Raw genomic sequence first — 26,348 nt, forward strand, 5'->3', positions numbered from 1 at the left:
CTTCACTGCCAAATTCCTTGAAGAGCGCCTGAGAACGGGAAGAGACGACAAGCCCAGCTGCTGCCAAAGAAAAGACCAGCGTGGATGCGGCAGAAGTTCGCTGAACTGAGAGACAACAACAAAGAATCTCGCTGAGGTCTTTTCCAGGGTGGACAGCATGTAAAAGTAAAGCAGAAGCTTTACTCCCAATTGGCTTTGGCAAGAGTTTAGTTAAACACCAGAGCTGGAAGCCAGAAAGCCTCCGACATCCCAGCGCAAGTTGCCAGGAAACATTCTCCTGTATGCAGAAGAAGCCTAGAAGGGAAGTAAATGAAGTAAGTTTATCAAGCACTCAACAGTCTAAAAAATTGTTTGTTTTTTTTGCAGCAGTGTTCCTGTGCAGAGCGGTGGAAGGTGCCAAAGCATAAAATTAGTAATGAGAGGTGTTTTTATTCTGTACAGAGGAACCAAGCGTTATACGAGATGTGTGCATGCATTATTCATACTCAAAACTGATGAGTTGGAGTGAGAAGAGCGTGACGCACAAAAGTGCCTTTTAAAAAAAAAATTGTCAGATATTGTATGGTGACCTTTATCTGTACAGCTGGAAATGAGTTTTGTGTGGCTATATGTCAAAAAGTGCATTCCATAATACTGTAGAGATTTGAGGTTTTGTTTGTAAATAACAAATAGCAGCAACTTCAAGGTTCTAGTCCAAGGTTCAAGGTGGCATAATTGTCAACCCTACAGGGTGTGTATCATATACAGAGCATTGAAATTGTGTTACAAGGCGGCCCAAGGTGTAAGGATAGCCTGCAGAGAACAAGAGAGTTAAAAAATAAAAAAAGTACACGAGACATAAAACTACGTCAGTGAGTGCAAATGAAGAAGAGAGTGAAACACGTTATAAATTGCAAATTCAAATTCTGTTGAACATGTGGGGGAAAATAAGTACAGTATGGTTTATTACAATCAGATTGATACACACTTGTCACTCGTTGATTTTATGTTTTTCCCCCACACATAAATGTTGCACAGCGTTGAGTTGAATGCATTTGAAGCGAACTGCTTTCCAAAAGCTCACCCCGCTCTCCTCCTCCAGTCCGCCCGCTCGCTCCGGTTCCGTGGGCGGGGCTTCGTTGAGGCTCCGCCCTCCCTGGGACCACAAGGGAGCGCTGTGGATGTTGGGATAGTCATCACCGTCACCGGGAGTTCAGACCTCGTACGCTCGTCTGCTTTGGACCAGTGAAACCAGTTCCGAAGTCTCAGCGGAGCAAATTCAGCTGCCGGTGAGAAACGCGCTTGTGTTTGTTTGTTTGTTTGTTTTATCTGCGTCTCTGATTTGTTTGGTCGTTTTGGTCGAGCAATCCTGAATGCAACATTCTTATCATGCGTCAGAAAGTAACAGATTCGTTTTAATTTAAGCATGTGTGTGCAGAAACAAGACAGCCAGAAAATGATATAGGCTTGTGTATTATTTTGTTTGTTTAACCTACTGCATAATGCTATTAAGTATAGATAGATAGATAGATAGATAGATAGATAGATAGATAGATAGATAGAGTGTCCTCTAGTTGGTGATAGGAAATCAGATATATAATTTTTAAAGTGAAAAAGAAAAAGTGTTGTAGCCCCCTATTTGTGTTATTGCGGGTGTAGCCAGGTATAGCCCGGCTGATCAGTGACTGGGCTGATGGGCAGGTTATTTCCTGCAACACGGGGGTGAAAGGGATGATGCTTCAGTGTCATGGAGATAGGATTTCCATTGTCATGATCTGTTCCTCCCGCTTAGGTCCTTAGACAGGTTAAGGAGAGGCCATCTTCCTTAATAGCATCAAGCTGATCAACTCACTGTCTCTGCACAAGAGGTTTAGGACTGCGGGTCTGCCTGCTGATTGCAGCAGTTGACGCTTTTTGCGGGCCAGCATTATAGAGTTGCTTGTCCTTCAAAAGCACTTTCCCACATTGCGTCATTTTTATGTGTCACTTACCTGTAAATGTTATGGCGTTGTTAACCTTCTAAGGCAAAACATTTTGATTTAAAAATATTGCTCAGCTAGGCTCGCCAACATAAACAGTGCATGGCTTACTGTAAATAAAGGGTTCCTTTTTTCCACTTATCCTTCTCTTATTTCAGTATATCTGCAGCAACGATATGACATAAAGAATTGCTGAGTTTCTCAAATAAAATTCCATTGCATTCATTTTTTGCAAACAATATTTTTGATGAGTTGTTTAGGGGACTGCAACTTTTACATACAAATAGAAGTTCTGTGTTGTGTATGTGGAAATATTAAAGGCATCAATGTCATTGATGTGTCGCTATTCATGCTTGTGATGCAGTTTTTTTTACTGAGCATGAGACAGAGTATTTAGTCCCAGTTATATTAGTAATAGTCATTCCTTGCCTTAAACAATGCCAGGAATTGTTTAGTCTAGAGGTGAGGAATGTGGGATGAGCGGGTCCTTTATACCAAACTCTTTCACCCACAACTAAACATTTTGTTGCAAAGTAGAAACATCTAATAGACACTATATGTTCTGATTTCAACAGTTACCATTTTACAGCATTAAAAATTACACTGAGCTCTTTTAAACCTGAAGGACGTCGGTTCAAAATAATCAGAAAGTCAGAACTGAGCCCTTAATGATGGAGCATTTTTGACTATTGCCAATTAACAGGACACTGTTGTCATAATCAGATTTCTTAACAAGCCTTCTGGCAGTGTGCCACAAGTCATTAATTATTTATACTGGCAAGTGCCACTTAGCCGTCTTAGGCTAATAATACTGGCAAGACCCCTTTTTTTAAACGCAGGTGCAGCTAGATGGCTGATGTCCAGCTGGGACGCAAGTAGTTAGAAGTGTTTGTGGACGGTGATCAGAGGAGTCCAGAGGGCTGACTGCATGCAGGACAAGTGCTGGTCAGACCGAAAGACTGAAAGAAGTTGTGATAAAACAGAGACAAGCACAAAACTGTTGCTGTCATATTTCACCTGAACTGTCACGTTAAAAGCCAACGTTATCTGTGAGGAAGAGCTTCACACTGTTGGCCTGCACTTCCCTAGCTTAGCAGCTTATTCAGTTTGGGCTACAGATTACGTAAAAGGCTATATGCAAGCAGAAGCTAATCCAGCGCCTTGACCTTAATGCCAATTATCAGATCATGGTGACGTGACTGAAATCATAAAGACTTGGGGAGTTTTCTTTTCCTGTATTGGATTTCTTGAAGATGTTATGGAAAGGCAAAAAAATAGGCTTGAAAGCTCTGGAAATGTCAGGATAACAAGAGTTGTCACATTAGCAACAATGCTAAACTGCTTTATCATTGTTGATGTTGAGCTTTCCTGACAAAGTTACTTTAGTTTTCCATTTATAAGTCATGTACAGGGACTTGTCCCCAAGGCCAAGAGGAATTTGTTCATACTATAGTACTGAATGTTCACACAAAAATTGTAATTGCACCGGCATTTGTGAATTTGCGAATTTCTTGGATGTCCACAGAACTCCAATGTATAGCCTTTTAACTTTGTGCTGTACTTTTCCCCTCAAATTTCTAACCAGAAAACAATAACAAAAAATGATTTGTTTTCTGTTAAGATTCTGAAGTTGCAGAGGGGATCTATATACATGGAAACAAATGCCTGCAAACTTGCCAGCTTAATACCGATGCCAGTCGTCTCCTCTCTCTGTGGATTCACGTGTATAATTGCGCAAATCCTCCTGCTGTCGGCTAGAGCTCGTCATCCGTAATCAAAGCAACGAAAGAGAGCGCACGAGGAAGCGCGTGAGGGGACGGGCTTCCCACCAGCTGTCATAGAGTCGGCTGACGGCGGGTCATCATTGTCGCTCGCTCATCTTTGTGTAGGCACAGCGTCACCTGCTGAAATTTCCTCCATCATTCAAATAGAGGTCAGAACTAAAGAGCTGTAGTAAGTGTAACAAACATGCTGCGCACATGGCCGATTTCAAAGTCATGAGTAGCGGTCCTATGTACCCGTGTGCCTGTGTATCTGAGAGAGAGAGAGAGAGAGAGAGAGAGAGAGAGAGAGAGAGGGGGAGAGAGAGTTTGTTATTGAAAGAGAGAGAGAGGCAAATGCCTAGACTCGGATTATGCAATCTGTTATGCGGCAGCTGGTGGAGGACGACACGAATGGAGAGGATGTTTTTTAATCCTTGGTGAAACAGCATACATTCCCTGTGCAAGAACCATCCACCTCCCCAACTCATCACATTTGCAGCTGCGACGTCAGATTTCATGTAATCTTAATCCTTGAATTTTTTTTTTTTTTTTTACATTAGTGGCCCTTTAAGTTGAGTCTGATGACGGGATCAGATAGTGAGACGTCAAACAGCTGGTGTTTTTTTTTTTTTTTTCAAAGGTCCCATGTAATGTTGTGTATGTTGTCTCATGTCAGAATCAAGAACTAAATAGGTGGCCTTTCTTATCAGCCCTGAAATGTTTTCTCTGCTTATCCGTCAATCTGATTTTATAATATGATTTCCATATTTTGCAGCAGGCTTCACTCTCAAATACATTTTTTTTGTCTTGTTGTTACTAAATATAGGACGTGCAGGTCTGTTTTGACCACAACAGAAATAAATGCCACTGCATCAGCATGCACGCACGCATTTATTACCCTTCTTTTCTTCCTTCCAGAAGTCAAAGATTGATGGTGTCACGATGAAAGCGGCCGGTGGAGCCATCCAGCTGCTGTTTGTACTCTTCCTCACACCTCATGCAACAGGAACACGTAAGTGAACAGAATCTTTTTTTATGTGCGCATATGTATGTGTGGGTGTCATTGAGTTTTTTTGGTACATTTTCCCTTCTCCCTCGGTCCTCAGATTACACCCCTCCCGGGAAGCCAACGCTGACCAGATGCCGTTCTCCTGAAAAAGAGACTTTTACCTGCTGGTGGGAACCAGGGTCTGACGGCGGCCTGCCCACCACATACGCCTTGTACTACCGGAAGGAAAAGTGAGTTTCTCCTTCTTCTATATGGTGGATGAGGCGGCTCTTGACTTGCTTCCATATGCTAAAGGTCTCACTGCGTTTCTGAAAGTCAGGCATCCATTTCCTTTCACTTTTTCTGTGCATGTGTGCATTCTCTACCTTTGTGTGTAATTAAACAGGTTAAAAAAAATAGGACATCCTGAAAAAGATGAGACAAACATGCAAAGAAAACATCAGAGAAACGACAACCATAACTCATAAAAATAGTCACATCAGTTGTCCAGATTTGGTATTCAGGATTTCCTCAGTGGGCAGAAGCTTTTTTCCCTCTTTTCTCCTTTTCTCTGGTGACTTTGCACAGTCCAAACACGTGCAAATTGCCCGCCAAACGTTCTCTCACTTCCCTCCCGCAGCTCCGACACTGTGCATGAGTGCCCGGACTACCACACGGCCGGAGAAAACTCCTGCTTCTTCAACAAGAACGACACGTCCATCTGGATCAACTACAACATCACCGTGGTGGCCACCAATAGGCTGGGCAGCGCCTTCTCAGACCCAGTGGACATAGATGTGGTTTACATCGGTGAGGGAAAGCGAGTTACTATTTGTTGTGTGGGGGAGGGGGGAAAGGTTGGAGGACGAAGTATGTGTGGGCAGATTGGTTCCCAAGAGTTTAACATCTGAGGTGCAGCATCCCCGTGAGGCTGACGAGAACAATGCTTTTTATGTCTGCGAAGTCAGACACAGCTGCTCAGTGGCACAGTCAGCCATGGTAAATTGCAATAGAATAGAAGAGACACGTGACCCCCAAGATTAATTTTTGACATTTTTTGGGGAAAAAAAAAAAAGCCTCCACTAAAACCAACAATAAAAAAAATAATCACCGGAGCAGCAAAATGCTTGTTAATCCATGGATGAAAATAGTCCCCAAATCTGCACTGTGTTTTACTGTGTATGTGTTTCTTGTTTAAATCCGCGGTGCCTCATCGTGCTATTTTTGGAGGATGCTTAACGTATCTGTTTCCTTTCACTTCAGAGCCGCTGATAAAGAACGGATGCTCTGTATGTGCAGATGGATTAACACATAGCTGATTCTGCATTTTTCATGATATTTGCCTTTTTGGCAAAATCCTCAAGGAAAATTCAGTTCATCTTCCATCCCTCTTATTAAATATGAATTGTGGATAGCTCTTCTTTTAATTATGTAGCATTTGATAAAAACTGTATAAGATGTCGAACAGCCTACGTTGTTGTTGAAAGCAGAGACAACATGTTCACCATGAAATATCCAACAGGGAGTCACAGCATTGTTCCTCTTTCTCCTTTCCGCTTTTGGAAAACAGGTTACACATACAAGTAGCACGCGGACACAGAAATGTTTGGGATAATGTTACCATGCGCCAAGTCACAACTAACAGGCAAAACTGACCAGTGCTCGTTTCACCCGCCCCTGCTTCACCCTCTGTGCACCTCTAGTCAAACCTAATCCTCCGGAGAAGGTAACCGTGACGGTGATGGACGAAAAGAGCCTACCCTTCCTGCGGGTGTCATGGGAACCACCGCACAAGGCCGACACGCGCTCCGGCTGGATCACACTCATCTACGAGCTCAGAATCAAGCTGGAAGGACTAGAGGAGTGGGAGGTGTTAAACCTTTTTTTTAAATTTCTGTCTAACCAGAGTTTAAAACCCTGTGTTGATAAAGCACTTTGTGCGGGTCACTGACTAGTCCCGCAGTTAGGGTGATACATTTGAATGAATGTATAGCCAATGATTTATCAGTCCGAACGTTTGAGATTTTTATAGCTTGACTTAAAGTAATGTAAATGGGCCGTGAGTGATCTGGCTGTGCGTCCTCCTCCACAGATGCACCTTGCAGGTCAGCAAAAGATGTTCAACATCTTCAGCCTGCGCTCAGGAGGCGCTTATGTCATCCAGGTGCGCTGCAAGCCCGACCACGGCTTTTGGAGCGAATGGAGTTCTCCTTTTCAGATCCGAGTCCCTGACTGTAAGAACACTCTCCGGCCCCATCGCACACAAAGACGTCCACTACACATCTGTCATCCATATAATGACACAACACAGGATTGTAAATTGTATTAAAGCACATGTCATGTTGTTGTGGCAGACTTCCAGCCCGAGAAGGCGGTTTGGGTCCTCATCACCGTCTTCGCTGCCTTTCTCTTCCTCATCTTCACATGGTTGCTCCACATGAACAGCAACAGGTAATGATGGTCATCAACTCCTCATTCAATTTTCCCTATTTGGTTATGATAACTGAGTATACCATATGCTCTTCAGTTCTAAAATATTGTTGTTAGCTTTTATTGAAATTGAAATATTGGGAGCTCTCCATCTGTTGATTGTCATCATATGTGCCAAGCCCTGACATACAATCTTTTCTGTGCAGCTTAAAGCATTATATCTTGCCACCAGTCCCCGGTCCTAAAATCAGAGGATTCGATAAGCAGCTTCTGAAGGTAAAAACGCTCTGAAAATACTGCCAAGATTTTTTCTATTACTATTGACTGACTGGCTAAACTTTCCTTGGTTTCTGTGGTTAGGATGGCAAGCCTGAGGACCTGTTCAGTGCCCTTGTGGTTTCTGGTTTCCCACCAACTTCGTCTTCTGACTATGAGGACCTACTGGTGGAGTACCTGGAGGTTTATGTCTCTAAGGACCAGGAGCAGTCAGAGGGCAAACTCCTGATCAATGGCTGCCTCAAGTGCGAGAGCGCCACATCCGACAGCGACTCCGGCCGCGGCAGCTGCGACAGCCACACGCTGCTGATGGACAAATGCGGTCAGACGGGTCGTGAGAGAGCAGGGGTGGAGTCTCACAAGGGCTGGGAGGAGGGGGCGCTCGCCTACGCCGACGTGGAGATGGTGAGCCCTGACGTCTCCAGCGGCAGGGTGAAGACGTGGCCCTCTGTGTTTTCCCCCGTGCCGCAGTACAGCTGTAACTTGCTGGAGCAGAAGCAGCAGCAGCGCTCACTGGAAGCGGCCAAGCAGCACTACCTCTCTGACAGCCTGTTCCCGCCAGGCTCCTACCCTTCGTACCTCAGCCAGCCTGGCAGCGGCTCAAAGGAGGCCCAGCTACTGCCAAGCTACTGGCAGTTCAGCTCGTCCAGCAGGCAGCCTCACCTGCTCCACCCCCACGCGCAGGCCTGCCGGCAGCTCCAGGCCCACAGCGACGTCGATATCTCCAGCATCGGCCGCTATGAGGCTGCTGCCGCTGCGCTGCCACCCCCTGCTGCCCAGGAGGAGGAACTGGTCACTCTAAGGAAGACGGGAAGCGGCCCGGGGATGCCTCAAGGTGACGACTACAGTAAGGTGAAGGGGGTGGAGAAGGACAACGTACTGCTGCTTCAGAGGGAGGGAACAGAAGACAGCCACTCCCACTGGCAGGAGGAGGGCGGAGCCAAAGACCACTGGTGTGCGTCGTCCGCAGCTACGAAGAAACCCGCCGCCTACATTCACTCCAGTGCGGTCGCCCGGGGGGAAGCATTTCACATGGCCGACGGTTACGTCGACACTGCAGCGCTACCCAGCTACTAGCGGAACCCAGTAGCTCTGAGGATTTGAAGGACCACCTTTGGTCTAGAGCAAAGACATAAACCTGTCTGCCGTCAGATGCATCATTTCAGCAGTTTTCAGTTGGAAGTCATCTTTAGAATCAACGTCGGAGCATATATAATCATTTAACATGAGTCAGAACTGATTGATTTTATGGATTACGTTATTTTGTTTCAGTTCTATTAAAAACTGATCATAAATATTCAAATACTTTTTTTTAGTATTGTCAAGGGAGTTGAAATCCCTCTGTAACAATGACGCTGGGTCGTACCTAGACCTGTCTAACCTTGCCAAGACAGAGACTTGTAATGTAATTTACGATTAATTGTAACATTTGTGATTTTGAAATGGATTTTTTTTTTTTTTAGAGTGAAGTCCTCAAAAAAAGAAATGTAGACTCACAACAAGTTTTGATTTGTCGTGACCCAATCTTTTTTTAAAGATTATGCACCTTTTGCACAAATAATCAGTGTTGAGGATGAGGATTGGACACTTGAGCTGTGCTGTTTAGCGTCCTTGGAGATGGGAAGACTTGAAGTGGCTGCTAGATTTCATGTACTATGAGCTAAAGCATACATGTTCTACGGCAGGTGTCATGTGATGCCTTTGTGCCAATCTAACGTTATGAGGAGTGACAAAGGCCTAGCCCAGGAAGGCCATGTAGTTAAGAAATGAGAGATTGGTAAGAGATTGTGTATTATTTTTTTTTAAATCAAATGCTTGTTTTGCATTACCTCATTATGTTATCAGACTGCATAATAAAAGAGCAAGCTACAGTGTGTTCAGTGTTATCCTTCCCCGGGACGGACCTGTTGTGCGTGGATGATGGAGGCAGCTGGTTGACCACATTCAAACTGAAGAGTCCCTGGAGACAGTGGTGTGAGCAGCCTCTACTAATCGGCAGGCAAGGATTTTAACTTTTACCTTTGGCTTACTTTGGGGACCGCTCCAAAGAGGATAAGCTTCCCTGCTGAGATTTGCAACGCCGCCTGCCACGAGGGCCCGGTGCCGAGAGGTTTTTTTTTTTTTTCTGTTCAGGCGCCACTCAACCGCCGAAGGAGTCTCAGCTAACAGCTAACGGCTATGTTTATGTGGGGAAAGTGGCCACAGTTTGTCCCCACCCGTATGCTCCCACTGCTCAGCAAACTTTTTTGGTTGCCTCTGGGAACCAACGTATTCCACAAAGTCCTCCCTGAATTCTCTAAAGCTTTTCTGATCTTCAGTCCCAATGCTGTGGAGGGATGTTGTAGTAAACCTAGTGGATTCAGTTTTTTTTTTGTTTGTTTTTTTGTTTGTTTTTTGGGGGGGGGAATCTATCTATCTATCTATCTATCTATCTATCTATCTATCTATCTATCTATCTATCTCGAGTAAACCACGTAACCCTGGCAACGCACGATTGTCAGCGTACGCACACAGCAGCAGGAGCTCTGACGTTCGAGGGGTGTTGCATTGTTTACGCTGAGGAGGTGATGGCATGTGTGGACTTTCCCTCCATGCGGCTGCGGCTCTGACCGGGAGTTTAGTCTGCCTGTCCCTGCGGCTGTTCGCTCTCTGACGTCTCTGCTGTAACATGCTGAAAGTCGGAGCTCGGTTTGTGGACTGCTGCTCCACGTTCGCGCTGCAGTCCAGTCGAGCCATCGCTTTCTCCAAATTCCACCAGGCTTCCGGTGAGTCAAGTCCTCTGCGGCGAAACTTGTGCACAGCCTACCAATTGTTGTCGACCTGGTTTGCGCTGGTTGTTGTTTTTTGTTGTTGTCATAGTTACACAAGTTTGAAACTCAACAGAGTCTATTCTATTTGTTTTGATTCTGTGCGGTTTCTGAGGTCGTGTCAAAGTCCAGAAAAACAAAGGGAAATCAAAAATCTCGAATAAAAAACAAAACTATGTTTAGAAGTGTTGACGTTTTGGTCTCGTAACAGTCGGGCCAAACAAGTGGTACCACATTCTTTACCAAAGTGAAAATTTGCAACAAGTTTGCAAACCGTTAAAAACAAACAAACAAACAAAAAAAAAGGGGAGTTTCAAGATATTTAAAAGTTTTCACAAAAAAATCCTTAGCCACTTAAAGACCTGTGGAATGAAATGCATATGCATGAGCAACCATCGATAAGAACCAAATTTAGAACCTAAAACTATAATTTTAATCACATAATGTGACCAGACCTGGTTAAAATGAAGTTGAAACTTAATGTGCAGGTGATTTAAAAAAAAAAAAAAAAAAAAAAAAAGAACCTCTGCAATCTGTGTACAGCCAACTGTGCCCACTTTTACACACAATGCACAACCAAGGCAAACGGCATAGAGCTTCTTTGCTGCACGCGTTCCTTTCTATGGTGCCTTTTATCATGGTTAGTTTGTCACCCACGTCTTTGTCTGTCTGAACCTGAACCCCTCGATGCGGCCACAGGAGCATCATGTCAGAAAGTGGCATTCAAATTCCCCTCTGGAGACATCCCAGAGATGCCACCATGCAGTTTCACACCAGAGGAATACAAAGTAAGCTCCCTGTTCTTGCACTGCCGTTTAAAATATAGAGAAAAAAACACGATCTTCATTTTTTTATTGTTTCCCCTGTTCATCGTTGTGGTCAGGGAATGTCCAAGGAGAGGATGATGGAGATCCGCCGGCAAAACTGTAACCCCATGACCATGAAAATCACCTACTACAAGAAGCCGCTGTTCATCCACCAGGGACACATGCAGTGGCTGTGGGACGTGGACGGCCGACGATATCTGGACCTGTTTGCCGGTGTGGCTACGGTCAGCATGGGCCACTGCCACCCGTAAGGTCCTTCGCTTTCTACTCTGTCATGTCGCACACGCCGTTGCTTTATCCCGGCTAGTGAGGTTAATAACTGAGAGGAGTGATCCGCGACCACAGGAAAGTGACAGCTGCAGCAGAGCAGCAGCTAAGGAGACTGTGGCACACCACCAACATCTACGTCTACCCCCCTATCCATGAGTACTGTGAGAAACTCGCTTCCTATTTCCCCGACCCTCTGAAGGTAACCTGGAGGCTTTTTATTATTTAAGCATGGTTTAACATGTCGGAACTTAATTCAGTCTTTTTTTTCCTCTTCAGGTGATATACCTGACCAACAGTGGCTCAGAAGCCAACGACCTGGCTATGCTGATGGCTCGGCTCCACACGGGAAACTTTGACATCATCACTTTCAGGTAAAACTGTGCTTGAAAAAAAGTTTTCGATTGTGCTTGCTGTGAAACTCTGTATCTTTTTTCTTCAACATTGATGCTTATACCCTTTAATGTCAGATGCTTTTCAGGCAAAATACATTTATTAGATTTTTTTTTTCATCGTCGATTACTTAGAAAACATTAAAATGTATTTACTGTTGTTATATTACTTATATTCATAAACGCATTAAATATACAATGCATGTGCAGAAAAACTCACTTCTTAATGTCCTTATTTTCTTCCAAGTATTCTTTTCAATTATTAGCAATAAGGATGATTTCTTTACTAAAAAGGACTCACTGCTTTTGAAATGCCACTATGCTGAAGTGTTGTTTTGTGCTTTTATTTGCTCTGAAGACAAGTTTGTATTGTAATTATACCTCAATATTTGTTACACATACAACAAAAGTTGTATTGTGTTGTTGGGCTGTGTATTTGAGGGAGGCGTGGTGGGAAAGCTGGAGTGAAATGTCCTGTTTACTGAGTGGCTCTGCCCGCTGTGCCAACAGGAACTGGCAACTAAAGGAAAGGCGTCTACTTTTATGACTATGCTAAGATGCCGTGATGTTGAATTAGCCCTTCAATACCCATTGTATCTCTGATTATTTTCTTTATTTTTTTTGCTCCTTCAGAGGATCATACCACGGTGGCAGCCCACAGACCATGGGTCTTACTTCCACCGCAGCGTATAAATATCCCATTGCCAACGGTTTAGGCTGCACAAACGTATGTACCAGCTCATGTATCACGGCGAAATACAAAGTTGTGATGATGCAATAGTGCAAATCGATCACGAGAAAGAGGCCAAGCAGATCTTTGAGACAGCAGTGCGGTGGCCGAGCTGTTTGTAAGTGGATGCTGCTGTCAGGTTCCGTCCGACTGACTCGCTCTCTGCCCACTAAACAGACCATGTGTCCCGATGTGTTCAGAGGCCCGTGGGGAGGAAGCCACTGCAGGGACTCTCCTGTGCAGACCATTAGAGACTGCAACTGCGCCCAAGGTACAAGAACACATGTGCGGGTCAACGCGATTATGTTTACCTTGAGCGAACCCTTGTCCTGCCATGCGAAAACACTCAGTTGTGCCAATATTTTGTTTGAGCTCGGATGAAATTTTGATGGAACACATTTACCATTTACAATTACATGGTCACAAGCTCCGCTTCTTAAACAAACAAAAACAAATACATCCCGCTTAAAAAAAATAAAACTGTAACTTGTAAATTTACCAATGGGACAAAAAGGTTAGTGAATAACATAAAGGCCAAAGTCTCCTTTTGTTAATTATTTACCTGTTTTGACCTTTCACCATTTTCCAGAACTTCCGCTTTCTCACAGTGGAATGTCTTCAAATCAAATCAAAAATCAAATCAAACTTCTGAGCAATCACCATCAAACCTGGCGCACCGTGCATTCTCGTAGTGGAACATCAATTAGTCTGATGCCAGTTACCCTTTGACTGATTGACTTGTAACTGCCAGAGTTAGTGAAACAGCCTGCCAGTGAAACAGCCTTCCCAGCACATCTGGTTTAGGATATGACACTTTGTTCCCGCAGGTCACTGTGTGGCTAACGAACAATACATCGGCCAGCTCAAAGAGACGTTTGCCACCAGTGTTCCGAGCCGAATCGCTGCATTTTTTGGAGAACCAATTCAGGTGCGACATTCCTGCAGCGTGACACGGTGTAGAAGTTTTTTTGAAAGTGATAGAAAAAGGTTCTAAAAGATGAGATGGGGTCTGTGTGTGTGTTTGATTTTTTTTTTTCACAGGGAGTGGGTGGAGCTGTGCAGTATCCCAAAAACTACCTGAAGGAGGCTTATAAACTGGTCAGAGAGAGAGGCGGAGTCTGCATTGCTGATGAGGTTCGAATCTCACTATGTATTTTAATGAATCACTCTGGGTGGATTATAGTTAAACAGAGCTTTGACACTAAACTGAGAGGGTTCACATTCAGTTTGTTTCCCAGTAAATATTTCACATATCCACACGAGGCCATGCTGTATTAGGCACTGGTGCAGTCTGGGATTGATTTAAAAGCTCCTTCTGCTGGAAATTGTCAGATAAATCTTGTTTTTGTTTTGTGTTTTATTTTTTCGTTCCTGACAGGTCCAGACCGGATTTGGACGAACAGGAAGCCACTTCTGGGGTTTCCAAGGTCACGATGTTGTTCCCGATATGGTGACCATGGCAAAGGGCATTGGCAATGGATTCCCAATGGGAGCTGTTGTCACCACAGCAGGTAGCGTTACAGCAGCGTGACAACTTCCAAAGTTGTAGGTTGTCTGTCCATCACTCGTGTCCTTCATTCGTCAAGACTTCATGGATCATTGAAACCTTGTTCTTCCTGCCGTCAACTTTTTGGATCTTGTTACCTCATGCTCCCCCTCTCCCACCCGAGGCAACCTAGAATTATTTTGGGTTGTTTTTTGTTCACATTTGGAGCCTCATTTTAAAAAAATAGAAGACGGGACTTTTTTTTAATTTTTTTTTTATATAAATACGGTGTTGCTCTGAATTCCAACTGGATTTGAATCAGTGTTGCGTGAAGGTGTGAGGATATTTTCTCTCCCGCGTGTGTGTGTGTGTGTGTGTGTGTGTGTGTGTGTGTTTTCCCAGAAATTGCAGCTTCCTTCGGTAAAGGGGTTCATTTCAACACCTTTGGAGGAAACCCTGTTGCTTGTGCCGTCGCCTCGTCGGTGCTCGATGTAAGAACTCATCCGCTCCGCGTCCCTTTTGTCACATGACTTTTTAATTGCCTTCGTTGATGGATTACCGTGTCCCCCGGACAGACGATTCAAGAGGACGGCACGCAGCAGATCAGCCTCGACGTGGGCACCCACATCATGACCCAACTGGCCAAGCTGCGGGACCAGTACGAGATCATCGGCGACGTCCGCGGGAAAGGCCTGCAGATCGGCGTGGAGATGGTGAAAGACAAGGTGGCTGGAGTGTGTGTCTTTTTTTGTTTTTCGCTCCTCACATGCTGGGACAACGTGCCGAGCCGTCCTGAGGCTCCCCGGGGGCCACGGTTCAGCCGTGCCCCAGTTAACCATTAGCCGGAGCGGCAGTGACCATCTGTACCTGTGAGAAGGGTTGATGATCTCAGCTGCGGCGCACCGAGCGCTCAAAATTTATCTTATTGAGTCTCTGAGCAAGCAAGAGAAGGGCAGAAACCATGGGCATATGAATCTGTTTGAATTAAAATTAAGATAACACAGAAATACTTCAGAGTGCCAGCCGTCTGAGACTTTTATTCCAAGTGGAAAGGTTTTCAATTATTGTGTGCATTGTCAGGCATCTTACTCACCCTGTCCGTGTCCTCCAGGCCAGCAGGGAGCCGCTGCCCCCTGAGGCAATGAGTGAGATCTTCGAAGATGTGAAAGACATGGGGGTGCTGATCGGCAAAGGTGGACTCTACGGCCAGGTAATGCAGTAATCCTAATAACCCAATAGTTTTTTATGTCATAACCAAACACTGTAACAAAAAGAGGATAAGATAAGAAAGTTAAGATGAGAATTCTTCAGCGTGACTGCACAAGCATTTCATTGAGGTCATGTTAGCAACAGAAAAGAAAGCTTCTTCTGCCAGTAATTATTGCCTCACCTTGTACTTCGAATTGCCACTCTGTTGCCGAACATGCGTTCCATGAATATTCTGTGCTCCGGCCCAGCTGCCAATCAACCGTCTGTCTTTGCCGCCTACAGACCTTCCGCGTCCAACCTCCCATGTGCATCTCGACGGAGGACGCAGACTTCTTCCTGGCCGTTTTCCACAAGGCCATTCACAGCTACATGGAAAAAAACACCCGGTAGAGACCAAGAAACCAGACCGGAAGTCTTCTCAAAGCCTTACACATTAGCCTGGTAATTTTAAGACCTCACTGCAGTAAAGTGCCCAGTCAGGACTGCAATAAAATTAAGCTTCATGTAAATTGTTCTGCTCATTCATTTTATTTACCTGCATGTGTCTTTCTTCATTTTTTTTTTTTTAAGTTGTTGATGGATAAAAAAAAATACATTTCTATGCAGGTCCGGCTATTTCGGTCAAATTCTGAGTGAGGAGTTTTACAATGGAGATGTAAAAAAACAACACAACAACCACAAGAAAAGCCTCAATGGGAAATGTAGAGATCCAGGTCTTTGGTGATATGCTCATTTATCTGGTTCATACAAATGTAGGCCATGATGATAAGTTAGATGTAAACCGTGCAAAGGTCAATGTACTAATAAGTACATTCTTGAGGATTCTCAGTTGTTGAAAACCAACATGCAGTTTTTCCTTTTATTTTAGTAATACTGACACCATGACAGAAGGAGCGAGAGACCCAGTGAAGGATAATGGAGAAAACATTACATCCTGCTCAATGATGTCACAAACCTTATTTATAAGTTAAAAGGAAAAATATACAAAATTTCAGTCTGATCAGGAGAAACAGGAATCTGAAGCCTCTCTTTTGTGTAAACCATCACATATTATTAGTGTAATTAAAAACCTCAAGTCCATTGAAGTCCACTTTGTGAAAATGATCTCCTCCAGTTAATGTTCTCCTGCTGGGAGCGCTGCACTGCACTGCACTGCACTGCATTCAGTCCAACTCTTGGGTTTCCTTGTCCAAGAAAAAACGGCATTATCTGTTCTTCTTCTTGTCCTTCTTGCTTTTGTTTGTGGAACTGTGGGCGGTGTGGGAGAGGGCGGAGGCGTGGCCGCTGCTCTTCAGGTGGTCAAACAGTTTGTTTCTCGTGGGGAACTCGTGGTTGCAGGTCACACAGTGCAGGATGACTTCGCTCTGGGTCATGAAGAGGGACACACGCATTAATTCATATTGAACAATTAAACAAGTTTTTTAATGTCAAAAACACGAGCAGTACAGTATTACAAACCTCCTCAGTCTGCTCTCCTGCTGGATTTGACTTGACGTTCTTTGGTTTGTCTTTTCCTCCTTTCTTTCCTTTTGGCTTCCCAGAGCTGCTGGAGCAACTTTCAGATCACAGGTGAACAAAAAAAGAAAAAATCAGATTCTAGACAAAAGACTAAAGGTGGATGTTAAAATCCACAAATTGCCCATTCCATTCTACACAATTTGGTTTTCAAGCTATTTTATAATAAATGTGCTGCTGACTGAGTTCACTGGGTAATAATATCTCTGAGGACGCTTTCTCAAGAGTTTTGCAGCTTTTGCTTTTTCCAAAACAACACACTGTCTCTTCACGTGACACATCTTCTAACACGCAGATTAAAGAAAGCTCCAACCAACGAACAGTCCACCACTCGATCAATGCCAAAGTGCCAAGTCAAAGGGACACGGCTGAAGATTTAGTCTGCTCGCCATTTTAAGATTTTCCTCACAAGCTTTTCTCTGGAGTTTTTTTTTCTTTCAAAAGGTTGTTTAAGAGTTACTGACACAAAAACAAAAACATTCTGCAGAGCAAATATCTAACGTAGCTGTTGTTTTTTTTAATGCGTATCTACTGCCACCAAGTGGCCAAAATTGGGAACATGCATTTTGGTATTTTCTGCGGCTCAAACTGGAGATGTTTGGTTTTCTATGTAAGAAAGGATGTGCTCACCTCTTGAGCTCGGTGGAAGGGGGCTCGTTGGCCTTCTCAGCCTCTGGAGGGTCAGTTGACTCTTGGGGAGCTTCTTCCTCATTGGCAGCCGGCCTTGGTTTATCCTCCTCCACCAACTCCCCTTGTTCTTCTTCTACCTGAGGGCTCTAATATCACAGTGGAAACCATAAATAAAGCTTCTACAACAAACAAATAAAAACAAATAGAGAAATTTTACTCACATTTCCTGCTTTCTGTTGCTTCTTTTTTCTCTTCTGCTTTTTGGACAGCCTAAGTCAGGAGAAAGGAGATAATGTTGCAAATACACTTCAGAGAATAGAATAAAAAAAAAAAAGAGGACTGGCCGAGAGATGGAGCCACATACTTTTGCCTCGGCTTGTCTTCTTCCTCTTCCTCCTCCTCTTCTTCTTGCTTGTTCTCCTCTCCTTCCTCCCCGCCATTCTGGTTTGAGCCAAGCGTTTCGTCTTCCTGCTCCAGCTGTTGCCGCAGCAACGCCACCATCTCACGGTGCTTTTTAGACTTTTCATGGTTCTTCATCCTGTGGAGAGAAAAAAAAGAAGGGCAAAATTTGGATCTTAAAGGCAGAAAAAGAAGAGGGTGAGGCAATTAAAAGCATGTTTCAAACATCACAGCCATCGTCTTTTTGTTGCACTGATAAGGTGTCCAGGAGAGAGGAAGCGTTACTCACGCTTTGTCCGATTTGAAGGATTTGTCACAGGCTGGACAGTACAGATCATCGTAATAATCAGCAATTGTCAGTTCATCTTCATCTGGCTGCTCTGAATCTGCCAATCAATATTTATAGATGAAGGAAATGACGCAGAGGCAAAAAGAAAAGAGTTTTGCACTAACAAGAAACAATTATTGCCCCAATATGGGGAATAGAAACATCATGTCCAACAGTCCTACTGACCTCCCACGTCGCTGTTCTCCTCCTCCTCGCTCTCTGATGCATCTCCAAACTCTTGTCCATACTGCGCCTCCATCTGCTGCAGCTCCTTCTCCAGCTCAGACATGGCTGCCCAGCTCTGCTCTTTGTATTCCTCTGCCAATCTTGGGTGAGGACAAGAAACAAGGTCAAGTACAATACACCATAAAATCTCTCATATTTAGTCTTCTGTGTGTTTCACGGCTTACTTGGCCTGGCTGAGTTTCTGCTTCCGCCTCATCTCCTCCATCTTTTTGGCCTTCTCGGCGTTCTGCTCCTCCACCAGCTTCCTGTGAGCCTGAACGCGCCGGTCGCGTTTGCGGACAAAGGCCACGAGTTGCCTGACGAGCTCGTTGCGCTCCTTCCGGGACTTCTCTCTGGTCTTCTTGTTTTCCTTCTCCATGGCCCTTTTCTCCCAGCGGTTGGAGGCCTGCCGCGTGTCGTATTCCTCCTTCCAGGCAAAGTTCTTGCGTGTGCAGAAGCTCTGCCAGTAGCCATAAAAGATGTGCACCACCTGGGAAAAGGAGATAGGGAATCAGCGTACTAAAAAAAAAAAATCCCCCCCAGTGCAAAATGTTTTGTTTTTATTTGCTAGGCGCAGGGCTGGCTTACTGTATCGTAGTCACTCTGAGAATCTCCAAAGGTGGGAAACGCCTCGTCATCGTCTTCCTCCTCCACCTTACTGTGCTCCATCTCCTCCTTGATAATGGACTCAAACACATTTCTGTAGACTGCGTAAAAGCCCTGTGGACAGAAACATACTTGTCTTAAAATAAGCACTTTATTGCTAAAAGTTGAACTTGTTTTTGTAGTACTAACAGCTTGCAGGCCAGTTGAACAGCTGCATGCGCAACATACAGAGACTGCGGGTTTAACGAAAATAATGGACCAAACACTCACCTTCTCGTCATCTCCGAAGCCAGAGTAGCAGGTGACAGTGAAATACTGCAGGAGGTCGACGCTGTCGTCTTCATAATCTCCACTCAGTCCGCCCTTTAGAAGAGCCTCCCTGTGATTGTCATACCTTCAGCACACAAGACACAGAACCATCACAAATACAACCCACGGTTGATCTGTGAGAAACCATAAGAAAAACAAGAGCCTGGGGCGACGCCTCAGAATGTCGTTTCTCCTACCAAGCTCTCTCCTGCGGATCGCTCAGCACCTCATATGCCGCCTGAATCAGCTTAAAGTGATCAGCTGCCTCCTCTGCATTGTCCAAATTTTTATCTGGAAAATTTCACAGGGATATAACAGATGTTTGTTTGGGTTGAAGACGCACAGACACTTCCCCCAGGGAAGCAGCGTCATATTGTCGTACAGAAGAATGACAGACCAGAACGTGTGTAGCTAAACCAGTAAATAAACTGTGTTCCTTCCTTACAAAGATGAAAGGTCCTAAAAGAGAACTGTATTATAAAATATATTTCTCTGTACGATGTAACATATTTTAAAATGTATTTAGTGGTTCTAACGTTGCATACATAAAAAAAGAACAGAAGCCCATTCGGACATGAGGTTTTGACCACAGCTTACCTGGATGCCACTTCAGGGCGAGTTTACGATAAGCCTTCTTCAAGTCATCGTCTCCTGCGTCTCGTTTTACGCCCAATACTTCGTAGTGACACTTCATTGTAAGCGCACTATTAGTTTATTCTACGGTGATACAGGAAACTGTTGCTATCCTATATGGTGCTAACTTGTAGAGGTTAGCTAAGTTTAATGTAGCATGCTAAAAGGAATATTATTTCCCACCAACGAAACATAAATCACGCCCGATCGCGTCATTTCACGTCCCGCTGGCCTCGCATGTCAAAAAACAGTCATTACCTCACACCAGCAATGAGGAGAGTAATCCACAGAATTTAGTATTTTACAAATACCGCTCACAGGACTCGAGAACACTGATAACATCCAGGCGATATGGCTGGGACTGACACCGCTAAATCTCGCGAGACTTGTTCTTGTTTCCTTAACGTGTTTAAGAGGGCTGTAGGCACGCGTGCTTGTTGCCTCCCTCTACAGTCCAATCTTGAATATCGTTCTTAACCAGCTGCTACTTGGCGTCAAACTTGTCAGGTTTTTGGGAAAATATATTTTTTAATACTTCTAATGGCTTCGGTTTTAAAACATTGACTTCAAACATACCATCAATTCCGCGAAATCGGGGGGGAAAATAATTATACGAGTTTTCACCGCCCCCTTCGAAAAAAAGGGAATGTATAAGTACCATTTCCTCGCCACTAGGGGCAATCTCGCCTCTCTGTGCCACGCTCCGATCGCACGTGTGTGGAGCCGACGTCTTTGCTCGCGAGATTTGCTCTGCTCATGAAAACATGTCGGCGTTCAAGAGAAAACGTGGAGGACAGAATCAAGTTAATAAAAAGGGAAAGAAAATAAAGATCGTCGCGGATGACGGCAATGAACCAGTTGACGTTGAACCGGAGAGGCAAAACGAATTCGTTCTTCCACCGCCGGTCTCGAGGGTAAGTTTACTTTAGAGTGTCGTTTCGCCGTGGACCCCGGAGGCTAGTCAGCTATGGCTAGCTAAGTTGATGAACACATCTGTAGTACATTCTTAAACGCATTCTAAATGTCATAGTAACTCTGATTATAAACACTAACTAAGTGCTTCGTTGTATCAGGTTGCAAAACATGTAAATAAATGACTATGAATTTCCTTGCACAGGGCAAATGGACCAACAAGGAAAGAGTTCTAATTTTTTCCTCAAGAGGCATAAACTTCAGAACGAGGCATTTGATGAGTGACCTGAAGACAATGATGCCTCACTCAAAAGCAGGTTAGTATCGGTTGTATTCAATATTATTCAATACTATATTAAATTATCACCTGTTTTCTCAGAGAGAAAGAGACAGCGTGCGTGTGTCTGTGTTTCAACTCTACTAACATTAAAAACATTTCCCGTTGTCCATTAGATACCAAAATGGACAGGAAGGACAAGTTGTTTGTGATAAACGAGGTCAGTGTACATATTTTCTAAAATTGTTTCAATCACACTTTGTATTTAAACGTGTGTCACTTTCTCAGCATCAGCTCATGGTTTGTGTGGTTACTTCCAGGTGTGTGAAATCAAAAACTGCAACAAATGCCTCTTTTTTGAGGCCAAAAAGAAGCAGGATCTCTATATGTGGCAAGTATACAATTGTTGTTAACATTTCCATATAAAAAAAAAATTGACATGTCATTATCCAACAGCATAACGTAATTCATTCAAACTTATTCTTCTCTTTCAGGATCTCAAACAGCCCTCACGGTCCCTCTGCAAAATTTCTGGTTCAAAACAGTAAGTGGCGTTTTTTTACCTGTAAAGTATTACCTTCATGTTCTCTGTCAGCAGAGTTGATGTATGTTTTTGTTTCCTCTATAGTTCATACACTGGCTGAACTAAAGATGACAGGAAACTGCCTCAAAGGATCCAGGCCGCTGCTCTCATTTGATCCTGTTAGTAGCTTTCTAATATCCTTTTTATTTGATATTGAACATGCATACACATTCTTTGTAACACCCTCATTTGTTTTGCAATGCAGAAATTTGACAAGGAGCCCCACTATGCTTTGCTGAAGGAGCTTTTCACGCAGGTATGTGTGCAAGAAACCTACATAAACTCTTAATACACCGTCACTGGTATTAAGCAGAAATTCACTTGGTTGAGAAGCCAGTTCACAACTTTGCTGATGTAGAAAACCTGACAAGTGACCATCATGTACATTTCAACTCAACTGGTTTTCATTTTGCTGTTGCAGACTTTTTCCACACCGCGCTACCATCCTAAGAGTCAGCCCTTCGTGGATCACGTCTTTACTTTCACCATTGCAGACAACCGGATATGGTTCAGAAATTATCAGGTAATCTTTTTGGGTCATTGTGTCAAGTCATATCTTTTTTTGCAGCCCAAGTCTTTAGTTTAAATGACTTTAGAGATGTTTCTCCAGTTTGTGTACATTTTGCAATAATTTTATCCTTGCCTCGTGCAGATCATTGAAGAGGATGCCTCCCTGGTGGAGATTGGCCCCCGTTTTGTTCTAAATCTTATCAAGATCTTCCAGGGCAGCTTTGGAGGGCCAACACTCTATGAAAACCCAGGCTTCAAGTCACCAAACATGGTAAATTGTTTGTTTTAGATGCACATGAGTGGATGGCTTTGGCCCCTGCCCATACAACAGCATAGATCAAATCAGGTATTTTTCTCTTTCTTCCCACACCTCCAGCACCGGCGGGAGATCAGACTTGCAGCAGCAGCTCGAGTGCGCGAGAAGCAAATGGTGAAGGAGATGCAGAAAACGAAGAGGACAGAAGCGAAGCAGGATTTGGAGAAGGACGTCACAGCCGACGTCTTCTTCACACCGGCTGAAGAGAAACCGGTTCACATCGAAACAGAAGCTCCTGAGCCCAAGGTTGCAAAACGCAACAAACACAAAGCTTTCAAAAGACAACGAATGGTACACAGGTAACTAGATAGACCCGGTAGAGCTGAGTCAAACTGACATTTTCACCACCAGTCTGGCTGGATAATGCAACGGTGTGACTGTAATGTGCACATTATCTAGTAGAATTGTGCACAGCACGTTGCAATGCCTATGCCCTGGTTTATGAATTGTCAGAAGTTTTCCCCTCCTTTGGAGGATTATTGTAATTGCGTTACAATATTCACTCTTGCCTTCCCTTTTTTGTAGAAATGAAGATATGCTGTGTTTAAGTGTTTGAATGTTTATTGTGAAAGCAACAGCTGTTTTTCTATATCATGGGAATAAAACATTAACAAACCCATACAAATGTCATTTCATTGTTGCTCCACAGAAGAAACAAGCAGGCTGAGAATGTTGGTATTTAAAGGTATTTCTTCATCAATTGCTCTGGATGAGTAAATTTAAAAAAAAAGAAAAGAAAAAAAAGTAGTTTAAAGAAAATCAAACACCAAACTTGCAGACGATGACTGAAACTGGGCTGGAATCCAAGTTGAATTGTAAAGTTAGACAACATATATAATTTGTGTCCTGTGTGTTAAAAGTCTAAATACATACAAGTACAAAACAACCAAGTGGACGTCTTCTAACTTTGCACATTCAGCACTAACTGGGATCTCCAGATCACGTGACCATCCCAGTTTGTTACAGTGGCTCATTGTTCGGTGCTGCAGCGGACACCACAGACTGCTCATGCCTGGTGTGTCTAGCTGCCTTTCGGATACTGGCAGGTACTGAGGTTAAGGTGTTTGTTGAACTCACTGTAGTGCTCAGTCCTCCACCTCTACATCGGGACAACAATAATACTCTACGAAGCAGATCTGTCCGTCATCATTCCTCACAAGGTATTGAAGAGAGAGGAAGCCCCTGCTGTCCGTTCTCACCGAGACTTTGCACGACAAGGCCAAGGCTTTGGTAGAAGGCTTCAGCAGGGACATTTTGTACCTGATGGAGCAGAATGTAGAGGTTTATAACTGAATGCAGGCAATCACAAGCAAGCAGGTGAATGGATGGGAGACAACAGATGGAAAAAGTACATGAATATGAATGGCAAAAAGGCAAAATGTTTTATTGGGACTACGGGATTGTTGTCCACCATTTTATACTGAGTTAGTCATCCATCTGATGTTCACTTAAACAACTAACAATTTGTAAAGGTAAGGTAAAGCAGCTTCACTGTCACTATAAACAAAACTGAGGTTGGAATTAATATGATCTGCATGATTAATAAGGAAAACTGATTAGTAATCTGTAATTAGTGTCACGATGTGAAATGGTAGGTTATACTGCCCTCTGGTGTGTGAAGTTTGACTGAGCATAAACAAATACATGGTTGAGATTATGATGATGGGTTATAATACATGGGTATTATAAACAACAGTTTCAATTCAACATTCAGAAATGTTGGATTGAAAATGAAAGGTTGAATCTAACAGTGCTGCTAACCTGTTGGTTTGTGTCTTTGTGCACTGGAACAATTCCATCATGTCAGAGTCTTTGGGATAATCATAATGGGCATTTCCGGCATTCCCAAATGTAGACAACCTGAGGGGCAAAACAGAAATTTTTATTTGTAAAATAAAGCAACTCTTAAGAACGTGGAAAATTCTGTTTTTGTCAGGCTAAATGTGTTCAGAAATGAGATATCTCAACAATTGAGCCAAGAATTCTTTAAACAATATTTTCTGCAGAAAATCTGTTGATGCACTATTGGTTATACACTGAATACAAACCTAAAGAATGGCTGACTGGGTGACATGGTGATCTGTAGCACCTCACTGCTCATATCCAGTTCAGAGAAAGCTTCCTTCAGACTCTCTGACAGCAGGATTACCTTTACAAAGAACAAGACGGAGGTAAGTGTAATTTAGTAACAATACAATTCAGTGAAGGAACTAACAAGCTTCTTCCTAAGTTTTACATTGTGGTACAGTATTTCAACCTTGTTTGTGACATTGGTGGTGCAGAAGTCAAAGTCGATTGGCTCCTCTGGTTCCTGTGTGTTGATCTTGCACACAGTCACAACTCCACCCTCCTCCAGAAACAGGGTGAGCGGGTAACCATATCCTCTGTAGCACATCCGCAAGGTTGTTGATACTCCTGCAACAAAGATTGACTGTGAGAACCTTTTGCAGGGGGGGGGGGGGGGGGGGGTCCTAAATAAGAATATAGTTGACAAATACAAAAAGAGTGATCACATTTGGTTGTCAATCTTTTTGCTGGGGTTTTCAAACATGATTTTTACCTGGTACTGTGCTCGCACCAAAGATGTTCAGACAGTCCAGCAGAACAGTGAGGTTTACTTGAAAACCCACCAAGTCGTCCTTTAAGGTAAACTCTTGGAATATATCGGCCTGAAACAGAAGGATAATTAGGGATGCATCTTTCCGATGCGGTTATCCCAAAGGATAGAACAATCATCAAATGTGAATTATATGCTTAAGGTAAAACACACCTGGATAAATGCATTAGCTTGTAGGCTTTTGGAGTCCTCAACGGTGACTTTCAGACCGTTCGATGTCGCGCTAAAGATAGCGTGGTCTTTAAATGCTATCGCTTTCAATATGTTCGACAGATTGCGGGCGTTATCCAAACTGGCCACGAAGACATATAGTTCATCACCTGGCTGCGACTGGGTCGACAGAGGCATCGTGATCCTAAAATAGAGGCACCATTCACGTAAAGGTTCGCAGCATCAAAAGCACGCTAGTTTTGGAAGTGTCTATCGAGTCGAAATGTGTATGATATACATAAATGTTAACAGGTAATATTTTACTTACACAGAATCTTAAACGAAACTTTGCCAGACTTGGGTACGTAAAATACGTAATTTGCACGAATACCAAGCTAGGCTACATGCGAAGAAATAAAGGCTGTTATCACTACAAACCAGTAAATACCTACAATTACTGTATGCCTATTAATTTACTCAGCAAACCCGATAAAACTTGCTGCTAAAATGTTCTCGAAAACCTGGAATTATTAACTAGTTGCACGCCAACAATGTGACATCTTTTTTTGTTTTGAAGAAAGGCGCTATAGAATGACACAACTTCCGCTATTGCGACGCTTTGCGGAAGTTGGTTCCACGCAGACTCGACGGCTTCCAGAGACTTCGTCCAAAACACGGGAGAGAATAAACCTGTTTCCGTCGTCAGTGCGTGACAGCGGTGGTGGTTTGTGCTTTAAAGAGGTGAGAATTAATGTACAGTTAAGTAATTCGATGACAAAAGGGCTGTCCAATGTCTCGGACTGTTAGTTTACCTACAATTTGGCACTGTGCTATTGAGAAAGCTAGCGTTAGCTACATGCTTAGGTAGTACTGACGTCGTGTTCGTAAATCAGTAATAAGACGAGTTAAATAAGTCGGACATTGAGTCCGACAACAGTTTCGGCATGTTAAGTCCATTTTTAGTAGGTGCTGCGTCGTAATTTTGTCCATGTATACGTTTTACACACTACATGTAAAGTGTTCCTGTATCACTTGTCAAAATCTCTGATTTCTATTCTCTTCTACGTACAGTAGGATGAGTATTACATTTTTGGGGCCATCTGGTAAAAACCATATCTGCTTTCTCTCCTGTAGCCTTCTGAACCAGTCATGGTGTGCATTCCCTGCATTGTGATTCCTGTCCTGTTGTGGGTCTACAAGAGGTT

General features: G+C 43.6%; 5 protein-coding genes across 8 annotated transcripts; 3 read left to right on the forward strand and 2 right to left on the reverse strand.

Annotated features, from left to right (window-relative positions):
- Positions 1–1,129: 1,129 nt before the first annotated feature.
- prlra (prolactin receptor a) lies at positions 1,130–9,289 on the forward strand. 2 transcript variants are annotated; one of them, XM_076043695.1, is made up of 9 exons: positions 1,130–1,268; positions 4,640–4,733; positions 4,828–4,960; positions 5,350–5,519; positions 6,413–6,579; positions 6,802–6,943; positions 7,064–7,160; positions 7,346–7,415; positions 7,500–9,289. In XM_076043695.1, the coding sequence occupies exons 2-9, from the start codon at positions 4,664–4,666 to the stop codon at positions 8,490–8,492; spliced, it is 1,842 nt and encodes a 613-aa protein (XP_075899810.1). In that variant the 5' UTR covers positions 1,130–1,268; positions 4,640–4,663; the 3' UTR covers positions 8,493–9,289. The 2 variants fall into 2 exon arrangements, with proteins under 2 accessions (XP_075899810.1, XP_075899811.1); XM_076043696.1 differs by having other exon boundaries at positions 1,163–1,268; positions 4,643–4,733.
- A 714-nt stretch (positions 9,290–10,003) lies between these two features.
- Positions 10,004–15,642, forward strand: agxt2 (alanine--glyoxylate aminotransferase 2). Its single transcript, XM_076043717.1, has 14 exons — positions 10,004–10,180; positions 10,922–11,010; positions 11,106–11,296; positions 11,395–11,518; positions 11,596–11,690; positions 12,342–12,435; positions 12,616–12,709; positions 13,266–13,366; positions 13,480–13,572; positions 13,817–13,949; positions 14,327–14,415; positions 14,500–14,649; positions 15,036–15,134; positions 15,416–15,642. Exons 1-14 carry the CDS (start codon positions 10,084–10,086, stop codon positions 15,521–15,523), a joined length of 1,557 nt encoding a protein of 518 aa, XP_075899832.1. The 5' UTR covers positions 10,004–10,083; the 3' UTR covers positions 15,524–15,642.
- Positions 15,643–16,080: 438 nt separating this feature from the next.
- On the reverse strand, positions 16,081–20,149 carry dnajc21 (DnaJ heat shock protein family (Hsp40) member C21). Of its 3 annotated transcripts, none has more exons than XM_076043715.1 (12): positions 19,743–20,149; positions 19,343–19,436; positions 19,107–19,230; positions 18,819–18,950; positions 18,416–18,720; positions 18,192–18,331; positions 17,967–18,063; positions 17,643–17,816; positions 17,500–17,548; positions 17,279–17,424; positions 16,592–16,679; positions 16,081–16,497 (listed from the first exon to the last, which is right to left on the reverse strand). In XM_076043715.1, the coding sequence occupies exons 1-12, from the start codon at positions 19,837–19,839 to the stop codon at positions 16,339–16,341; spliced, it is 1,605 nt and encodes a 534-aa protein (XP_075899830.1). In that variant the 5' UTR covers positions 19,840–20,149; the 3' UTR covers positions 16,081–16,338. The 3 variants fall into 3 exon arrangements, with proteins under 3 accessions (XP_075899830.1, XP_075899829.1, XP_075899831.1); XM_076043714.1 differs by having other exon boundaries at positions 16,592–16,688; XM_076043716.1 differs by having other exon boundaries at positions 16,592–16,676; positions 19,743–20,148.
- Positions 20,150–20,477: 328 nt separating this feature from the next.
- Positions 20,478–23,001, forward strand: bxdc2 (brix domain containing 2). The gene is made up of 10 exons (XM_076043718.1): positions 20,478–20,692; positions 20,896–21,007; positions 21,144–21,187; positions 21,288–21,358; positions 21,462–21,511; positions 21,596–21,669; positions 21,756–21,806; positions 21,972–22,073; positions 22,203–22,331; positions 22,437–23,001. The coding sequence occupies exons 1-10, from the start codon at positions 20,543–20,545 to the stop codon at positions 22,677–22,679; spliced, it is 1,026 nt and encodes a 341-aa protein (XP_075899833.1). The 5' UTR covers positions 20,478–20,542; the 3' UTR covers positions 22,680–23,001.
- rad1 (RAD1 homolog (S. pombe)) lies at positions 22,920–25,739 on the reverse strand. The gene is made up of 7 exons (XM_076043720.1): positions 25,472–25,739; positions 25,147–25,348; positions 24,937–25,045; positions 24,634–24,791; positions 24,425–24,525; positions 24,138–24,236; positions 22,920–23,636 (listed from the first exon to the last, which is right to left on the reverse strand). Exons 2-7 carry the CDS (start codon positions 25,339–25,341, stop codon positions 23,462–23,464), a joined length of 837 nt encoding a protein of 278 aa, XP_075899835.1. The 5' UTR covers positions 25,342–25,348; positions 25,472–25,739; the 3' UTR covers positions 22,920–23,461.
- Positions 25,740–26,348: the final 609 nt, after the last annotated feature.

The sequence above is a fragment of the Nelusetta ayraudi genome, unplaced genomic scaffold (assembly GCF_046127955.1).
Source record: "Nelusetta ayraudi isolate G7.1 ecotype Tasmania unplaced genomic scaffold, CSIRO-AGI_Nayr_v1 ptg000076l, whole genome shotgun sequence".
Classification (NCBI taxonomy): Eukaryota; Metazoa; Chordata; class Actinopteri; order Tetraodontiformes; family Monacanthidae; genus Nelusetta; species Nelusetta ayraudi.